This window comes from Panthera onca, assembly GCF_046562875.1.
Source record: "Panthera onca isolate mPanOnc1 chromosome E1 unlocalized genomic scaffold, mPanOnc1 haplotype 2 h2.Chr16_ul_4, whole genome shotgun sequence".
NCBI classification, from domain to species: Eukaryota; Metazoa; Chordata; class Mammalia; order Carnivora; family Felidae; genus Panthera; species Panthera onca.
Genome location: NW_027675818.1, coordinates 369,018 through 378,218, shown reverse-complemented (window position 1 = coordinate 378,218; position 9,201 = coordinate 369,018). Strand labels below are relative to the sequence as shown.

The 9,201-nt window shown below is 43.6% G+C and overlaps 1 protein-coding gene across 3 annotated transcripts in view; it reads right to left on the bottom strand.

The window, feature by feature from the left end:
* Nucleotides 1-2,019: 2,019 nt before the first annotated feature.
* Nucleotides 2,020-9,201, bottom strand: part of LOC144615341 (uncharacterized) — a 51,334-nt gene continuing 44,152 nt past the window's right edge. For all 3 annotated transcript variants that reach the window (XM_081794797.1, XM_081794798.1, XM_081794799.1), the window contains 5 exons: nucleotides 8,900-9,004; nucleotides 4,666-4,715; nucleotides 3,075-3,129; nucleotides 2,853-2,995; nucleotides 2,020-2,751 (listed from right to left, as the gene is read on the bottom strand). In XM_081794797.1, coding sequence (XP_081650923.1) covers nucleotides 2,649-2,751; nucleotides 2,853-2,995; nucleotides 3,075-3,129; nucleotides 4,666-4,715; nucleotides 8,900-9,004 — 456 coding nt within the window. In that variant the 3' untranslated portion in view covers nucleotides 2,020-2,648. The remainder of the gene's footprint in view (nucleotides 2,752-2,852; nucleotides 2,996-3,074; nucleotides 3,130-4,665; nucleotides 4,716-8,899; nucleotides 9,005-9,201) is intronic.

Here is a 9,201-nt window from a genome sequence, read left to right as displayed (position 1 = left end):
TCCCTCTCTCTCAAAAATAAACATAAAAAAAATTAAAAGAAATACGGCAAGGTAGCATTTGAGACTGATAAGTATTGTGCAAATTTGAGGTCGTGTTATAGAAACAACATTTTCTAAGCTTCACTTTATGAACCACATTTGAGCTAATGGAAATATTCCAAAATAGGAGAATGGAGTTGCCTGGAATCCCGGCCCACACTTCGGGAAGCCCAACTATGCACAGATGGGTCTTCTTGGTTTCTCGTCAGCTCTGTCTCTGTGTCCACCTCTCTTCTTCAAAAAGTCACCACCGGCCCCCGCTCCACCCAGCTCATGAAGGAGTTTGAGCTGGCATGAGGAGTTTCTGCCCTTGTGACCTAAGAGTGACTAAAGGGCCTAGTACTGCGCCTGGCTCAAAGCAGGTGCTCAACAAACAGTAGCGGCCACCATCCTCATCGTTATAATTATTGATTCTTTGATGGTAACCATGGCTTAGACGTCTCTGTACCCCTGCACCCTGCAGCAGGGCAGTATAACCGTCAGCAGGCTTTGGAGTTAACAGGCCTGGATTAAACCCCTACCTGGCAGTTTTGGATTTGCGGCCTTGGGCACCTGAACAGGGTACCTACATCCTTTAAGCCCTGTCCCCTTATCTGCCAGATGGGGATAATAAAGTATGTTTTCACGGACTGTTGGGCTAAATTAAGACTGCAAAACACCCAACCCAGGCCTTGACACCAAGTAAGCAAATAGTAAACTAGGTGCTGCTGCCGCTTCCGATTACTGTTACTCTCTAGTCTTGTGCTTTCAACACAGTTATTTGTTGGCTCACTGACGTCACCACACAGAGACAGACACTTGGTGGCCGTTCTCACTAAAACGCTGGGGGAACGGGAGCAGGCACCAGGAGAACAGGTGTCCTTGCCCAGCAGCAGCAAACTAATAAAGCCGAAGAGGCACTGATGGGCCAATCACCCCGCTTGGAACCGTTCCTACCAACCCTGCCAAACCTGCTGGGCTGTGCCCCAGTCCTACTGTCCCCTCGGGGGACTCTGTTGGTGGCCAGCGGTTGGTGCCATATTCCATCACCTATCGCTAAGCCACCAGCATTTATTTGGGGGCATTTAAAGAGATTGTCAGGGGCGCCTGGGCGGCTCAGTCGGTTAAGCATCCGACTCTTGACTTCAGCTCAGGCTGTGATCTCACGGTCGTAAGATCGAGTCCCTCGCATCGGGTTCCACACTGAGCACACAGCCCGCTTGGGACTCTTTCTCTCCCTCTCTCTCTGCCCCTCCCCCCTTGCTCTCTTTCAAAATAAACAGACATTAAGAAAAGAGATTATCAAACCTTGTTAATTCAGGATTTCTTTTATTCACTACTGTATTTTGACTCTGACGTCCTTTTTCTAAAACCTGTCATTCATGTACTCAGAAAGCATAGATGACTTCATTATTTTTAATGTTTATCTATTTTTGAGAGACAGTGTGTGAGCTGGGGGGAGGGACAGAGAGAAAGGGAGACAGAGGATCTGAAGTGGGCTCTGTGCTGACAGCAGAGAGCCCAATGCAGGGCTCAAACTCCCACACCATGAGGTCATGACCTGAGCCAAAGTCGGATGCTCACTGGACTGAGCCACCCAGGCACCCCGACTCCTCCCAACATCCTAAATGTGACTGGTTAACGCCCTCCTCTGCAGAAGTGGAGGGATGTTTGCGTCTTCTGCACGTTGTGCTGCATTATCTCTTGGAATCGTGCAGCCCTGATCTGAGCTGGGTAGGAAAGCAGTGGTAGGTGTGGTGCTGGGCTGAACTGGAGAGAGCCCAGCCGCACGCATCCGACCCTCAGTGGGGTCAGCAGAGGCTAGTGGGGTACAGGTGAACAGTAAGTGCCCCCACCAATAAGTGTTCTGAAATAAAGGCCTGAGCAGGGCAGTCCTGGGTAATTACTGCTCTCACACATTCTTTACTCTAACCCTCCAGCATCTCCCTGCTAGCTCTCTGAGGGTGGGGACTTTTTTTTTTTTTTTTTTTTAAAGAAAACAAACAAAAAAACCCAATGGGAATTATCTACTAGCTTGTAAGGTTGAGGAACACCCTACTTCCAACTACACATTTTGTGTCTGAGTTTGAGCTCTTGGGAAGAAAGACAGGCCTCAGCCCTACAGTGGAGGTCGGCTCAGCGATCCAAATATTCTGGCAACCCCAAAGACCTCACAGAGGGGCCAGAGAGAGATGATCCTCTATGGGCAGGGGGTCAAGCGCGTTGTGAATAACTGGTATTTGGTGAGCCAGGGGAGAGAGCACCAGAATAGGCTGTTAATTAACTTAATAGTCTAAGCCCCTTGAAGATACGTTTTCCAGTTTCCAGAGACTGACCGTATCAGGGAAATGACGGAAAGACGCCCCGTTCACCCTACTTTGCCCATACTGTGTCTTGTGGAAATACTGGCTACCACGAGGGACTCTGGCTTCAGTCCTGCTTCTCTCGCCTGTGGCCCCTGTTGTCTGTAGATAAATATTTAACCGTTTACGTTTTAATTCCTTACCACGTGGCTAGAATTGGTTATGGATTTATACATTTTAATATGAGAAAAAAAGTATTTTACAAGCAATGCTGAGAAGCCAGTATCGGAAAGTAAACTTTGTAGGTGGCCTGAGGCAGGACGGCGTTCACTCTGTGACAATCTCACGTGCTGTCTCACTCTCGTCACCCAGCTCTTCAGTAGTGGAATCTGTGGTCCGAGTCTTCTCTGCTGTGGCTTTGCCAGCCTCCCTGGGAAAAGGAGGAGAATGCCAAGGCTTTGACTCTCGAAAGGAACAATTCAACTCTTCATAATTTCCTCATTTTAGAGAAAATCTTCCCCAATCACGTACCCTAGTTCCATGTTGAAAATCTCATCTTCATCAGAAGAATCCTTGTCGTGTAGCTTCTGTGCCATGTTTTTCTTGCGTGTGGCATTGAGAGGTCTGTACATGTCCCTAAGCCAAAGTGGCCGCCTTCTCCAGAAAAAGCCCTTCTAGAAACCAGAAAGGACAACGTTAGGTCTGTTTCCCCTGCCTTCTCCAGCCACGGTACTTTATCCTCCTCAGATTTACCTGATTGTCACTTTCCTCTGAGCATCTCTTACGCAGCAGAGATCCAAAGAAGCCCCTGGAAGGAAACACACACACAGACAATTGGTGATTCGTACCATTTTCCGTGCCTCTCACAATGTATTTCTCCAGTCTTATTAGCAAGCAAAATCAACACAGACCTGGGATCTCAGAAATAATTCCATACATGCTGGGCTTTCAGAATTTTCCTGTGTCTGTCCATAATGGCCCCACAGTGTCCCTGGGAGACCTTTGTATGTAACTTGACATGAAGTATAGGCAGGATTTTCACCCTGCTCACCTTCTGGCCCTTGGCCAAGTGCCCTTGTGCAGTCAACAAACTGGGTGACCACACGGCAGAAGCACCTAACTCTCTCCAGAAGCATTTTACATCAGTCCCCGCCAGGCTTAGCCTCACAGGCATCATTTGCTGGTGGGTGGGGAGGTGTTTCTATTTTCCTAGCTGCTTTACCTTACAAGATGAATCGCACCGAGTGAATGCCTGAGTCCAACCAGCAGTTATCTAGCTCACTGACTTTCACACTGCAGGCAGATGAGTGAGTGAGTCGTGAAATCACCTGAAAACACACGGCTAGCGCTAAAACACAAAATACTCTTTTTGAATACAAACGGAATAGGGGATACCTGGGTGGCTCAGTCAGGTGAGCAGCCCAAGTCTCGATTTTGCCTCAAGTGATGATCTCACAGATTGTGACATTGAGCCCTGTGTCTGGCTCTGTGCTGATAGTGTAGAACCTGCTTGGGATTCTCTCTCTCTCTCTCTCTCTCTCTCTGCTCCACCCTCCCCCCCAAATAAATAATAAACTTAAAAAAAACAGAACAGAAAGAATCAGAGTGTATGGTAAGTTTGTTTTAGAAGGTACTTATGTCTATACGGTATGTGTGCACTGAGTTGTGACATAAAATGCAGTTCACAGCCCAAGCACAGTGTAGTCAGAGACGTGCCCAACTGGAAAGGAACCATCTTCTTTCTGGTTCTAGTGGTACTAGTGATACAACCGTCCGGCAAGATATCTTCCTTTTCTCCTTCTCCATCTCATTATTATAAAAGGAAGAGATAAATGATTATCTAAGGTCTCTCCCAGTTCAAATTCTATTGGGTCTGGATAAAGGGAATGGAGAGCGGGGCCTCGAAAACCAGAAGGAGGAAGAAGGAAGTTTTCCCCCTACTTTACGGGAAGGACTCATGTATTCTACCTTCCATCATGCTTGAAGACTAGCCCCTTTACCCCACGACTTTTGGCCCTCCCTATCCCTTCTCCAGAGCCTCTGAGAAGGTCTGTGGCCAGGCCTGATGCCCACCGCCAGCGGGAACGGGTCTGAACATTTCTACCCCCGTCCCCCCACGATCTTTCTTTAAAGGTCTAGTGAGCAGGTGCTCTGTGCCAGTCCCATTCTAACTCGGGTTTGGCTGGGCAGCTAACTTTGCTGGATCCAGGCAAAGCATTAGGCCAAATATGTATTCTTTCTGCCTTTGGTGATTTCCTGGCTGTAAAACAAGGGGATTGAAATAGATGAGTTTGAAAATCTAGTTCTAAAATTCTACTTTAACGATTGCCAGACTAATATTTACCTTGAGCTTCCTTCTTTACCTTCCTTGGCTGCTGTTCTATGAGAATAAATCTGTTTTGGAAGAAAACATGATCACAGTTACCCATCACAATAACCACTCCCTCCACATCTTTATTCATTCCTTTGCATTTTAGGTCTTATCTACCCAGTGAGATGATAACTTTTCCTAGGACAGGAATTTGTTGAATAGTCCTTTGACTCTTCAATAACACCTAACTCGCGTGCAGCTGGTAATACATTTTACTGACTGCCTCAGATAACATTCAACAGGTAATTCCTAATAAAAATTCTTGGGAGGAGGAAAAGAAAAGTGTCTACCAGAAACCTAAACAGCAGCACTGTTTTAAAATCAAGGACAAGAGTAGGATGTCTGTTATCACTGCTGCTATTCATTGGTGTTGAGGAGGTCCTAACTGATGCACTGGGAAAAAATGGAGTCGTGGAAAGGAAGAACTAAGACGTATTTGCATATGAAATTACAGACAAACTAAAAGGCCCAAGAGAATCAACTAAAATTTTGTTGGAAGAAACATGAGAATTCAGCAAGATGGCTAGATATATATAAAATCAAGAGATCAACATGTAAACCTCAATGACTTTCCTATGTTCCATAAATAATTAATCAAAAGATGGAAGAATTATCCCATTTACAATTATCAATAAAAAGGCATAAAGTACCTAGGAATAAACTTAGCAAAGAATGGGTAAGACCTATGAGATGAAAACACTAAAGCTCTTCTGAAGGACATTAAGAAGAAACGAATACGTGATGTGAGACACTATTTTCCGAGAATAGTGTAAAGATGTCAGTTCCCTTCAAATTAACCTACAAATTCGGGGCAATCCCATTCAAATCCCAAGACAGTTTTTCAAACAAAAACTGGCCAGCTGACATTTGGTAGAGAAAATGTGCAAGCATAGCTACAAAATGGATGAAGAAGAAGATCACAGAGCAGACGTTAAAATACGTTCTTACAGAGCAACTGCAGTTAAGTATGTAGCGTGATACTGATACAGGAAAAGAAAACCAGGTTGATAGAATAGAGTCCAGATAACACTAGTATTTTGGATCCATGAAGAAAGAATGAACCATTCAATAAAAGATTTTAAAGTAACTGGATCTTTATGCAAGGGAAAAAAGTTAGATCCCCTACCTCGACCGTACCAAAACACCAGACAGATTCCATACAGATTAAAAATAAATAAATCACAACAAATATTATAAGAGTACAGAAGAAAATATCAGAGACTATTTTTATACCATGAGGCGAAAAGGCCTTGTTAACGAGGCCCATGTCCCATAAGCCATGAGGCAGATATGGTGACGGACTGTCCACACCCCCTGTTCATCGTAGTCCTTGCCCCCTTGATCCCCTGGATTGTTTGTCCTCTTCCTGTTGATTTATAAAACTCTCTTCATATGAAATATATTAATCCTTTCAAAGGCTTTCACTGAATTTCAATGTTTCAAATATTTGTCAGTGTTTTTATCGTGAAGGAGACGGAACAGTGGGATAGGAGCACAGGCTGACTGCAGGCACAGCTGGGTTCTGCTTTGGGTTTTGCCACAGGGGCCTTAAGCTGATCCCCTTCTATGTAGGAAAGAAGGATGGTGATATCATCCTCACAGGACTGTGGGGATTAAATCAGATGTCTGGTTTATTCCAAGCAGAAATCAGACAAGACGATCAAATCTATCAAATGTTTCTGCATGTGGTATCAGGTCACAAAGCTTTTTCTCACCACAAGATTATAAAAGTATTGATTCTGTTTTCTTCTAGCACTTTGATGGGTTCCTGTTTCTCTTTTGTTACATGTACTGAAATATGTTTTTTTAAGGTGAGAAATAGGGATCTGTTGTTATTTTCCTCCCAAATAATTAAGCAGTTGTTCTATTACCATTTATTTATTTTCTTCCACTGATTTGAATACTAAAAGGTAACATTTCAATGTTTATTTATTTATTTTTGAGAGCGACAGAGAGAGAGAGTAAGAGTGAGAGAGGGGCAAAGAGAGAGAGACACACACACAGAATCCAGAGCAGGCTCCAGGTTCTGAGCTGTCAGCACAGAGCCCAACACAGGGCTCGAACTCCTGAACCATGAAATTATGACCTGAGCCAAAGTAGGACGCTTAACCAACTGAGCCACCCAGGCGCCTCTAAAAGGTAACATTTTAAAAGTCCTCGTCACCCACGGATCTGTCTATTGCTGGACTCTGTAGGCTACTTCACATAAATATTACGTTGCATTATTCCTCATTGTGAAATTGACACAATGCCTCATCTCTTCCTTTGAACATCATTATTGTCCACTACAGGAAAAAAACTGCATGGTCTCTGACCTCAAAAAGTGTATCATCTAAGTAGGGAGAGGAAATAATGAAACCACATAAAAAAATATAAACACAAGGTTAAACCACATAGGAATTTAAAACAGCAATAGGAGTTTATAGAACTTCCCAAAAGCAAAAGGCTGCAGGCCACCTCAAGATGCAGAGTACTGACTGGACAATGGCCAATGATTTCTCTTCCCAGAGGTCATGGTAAGTTGACCCCACGCTAGTTCCTAGGCTCTTAGGCTGAGAAATCAGACTCTGATCTCATCAAGAGAGAACGCACTTCTTTCTGCATGGAGGCAATATCACCTTACCAATGTCACAGGATTGATCAAAATCAGAATGTCAGGTCATGACTTGACAATAAGGAAAACATCCATTCCACAGATAGGGCATCTGTGTCCACATGATTGGGCATCACCTCCTGTGGAGACAGGCCTCTGTGGCACACTGAAGTATAATCAGAAGGCTATTTGGTGAGAAGAGAAGTGGAAGAAAAGTAATTAGCTGAATCCAGTGTTTCATGGAAAGGACGGAGGTAGCTAGATCCATCCATCTGCCCCGCGGGCACAGCCCGGCTGGTGGGCCTGACTCTCATCTGCTGCCTGAGGTGCCATCTCTACTCTTAGGCAAGGCTAGGTGGGCACTGCCCATGTTGGTCTCTTCCTCACCATTTCTATGCTTTTACTACTGACCAACCCTCCAGAAGACAGACATGTTTCTCCTTAGCAGTTAATACATCCAGTCAGGTTTTACTCAAATCTGATAGACCAGGAAGCCTTACATATCTCTGCTCTGATCCATGACCTTGATATTTCTCTCTTGAGGAGCTGCCTTTTAACAAACTGTTTAGCATATTTTTGTTATCAGGGGAGGGGAATGCGTCACTGTAGACCCTAAGAAATGGTGACAATCTCACAGAAGGACTAGGTCCAGGAGTATTACAGTATTCGGGGAAGGCTTTGTGAAGAAAGATGAACTCGAGTTGGCTTTTGAAGGCTCACGGGACTTCCACCAGCAGAGTGAAATAAAGGAATTTCAAGTGGGCAAAGTCACCAACAAAAGTAGGAATGGGCATGGTCTGACTAGGGGATGGTGAGGGGCTGTTTTGGCTGAAATGGAGGGTTGCCATGACAGATGGCAATATATATATATCTATATATATATAGATAGATAGATAGATAGATAGATAGATATAGATATAGATATATAATAAGCATATGTATATTTGAATAAATATATTGAATATATATTCAATTCATACATAATTGAATAAAAGGTAAACAGGCAAGCTCCAGGAATAGGCAACTGTAATTATGACACGCTCTGAGTAGCCTGATGCAGGATTTTAGCTGCAGGGTTTTAACTGAACCTGTTTACACAATGCCTTGCGAAGTGGGGGAGAGAGCTGTAGGCACATCTAATTAATCAACAAGATGACACTTTTATCTCTAAGCCATGCCCTTTCTTCCAAGATGACTGATAGCTCCATGAAGGTGAAGACTATTTCTCTCTCATCATTTTAGCCAACGAGGAAAGAAATCAGTGGTAGTAGGAGGATGACTGGTGAGTGCATCGAATCGACATCATTTTTTTGAGTTGAAGAAATTTTACTATCATGTCAACTGTGGCCTTCTTAGACCTAATGTCTCAGAACAAGCTAATGGCTTGTTATCTTGGTTACAATCCACAGATGTCTCCCGGCAGTGGGGTTCCTTTTAAAATCCCTGGAATATACTTTGCAATAAAAGGACAAAGCATATCTCAGTCCTCCAGACTGAAGAGGGATATCAAGTCGTGATAGGTGGGAAAGTGGCTTTGATTTTCAGTTTGTGGGTTCTGAATCTATTATAAAGAAGGAATATAGTCTGGGAATCTGAACTAATTGTTGTCCTTACCTCAATGAGACAGAACACTATGATCAAAATCATCACTACTACAGTCACAGATATTGCCAAGATGAGTTTGTTGTTATAGCCATAGCCTGGAACTTCTTTTGTGAGCTAAAAAAAAGGGAAAGAACAATTTTTTTAGAAAACAGAGATAGGATGAAAGTTAACTATTCTTTAACGACTCTAAAACCCCATTCTTTCCGATGAATCGCTTATAGGTTCTTAAGGAATATACCAAATCTAATGTGATATGTAATCTTAATCATTAGCATTTTCTTCAAGACTTGATGTATCTTGTATGTTAGGTC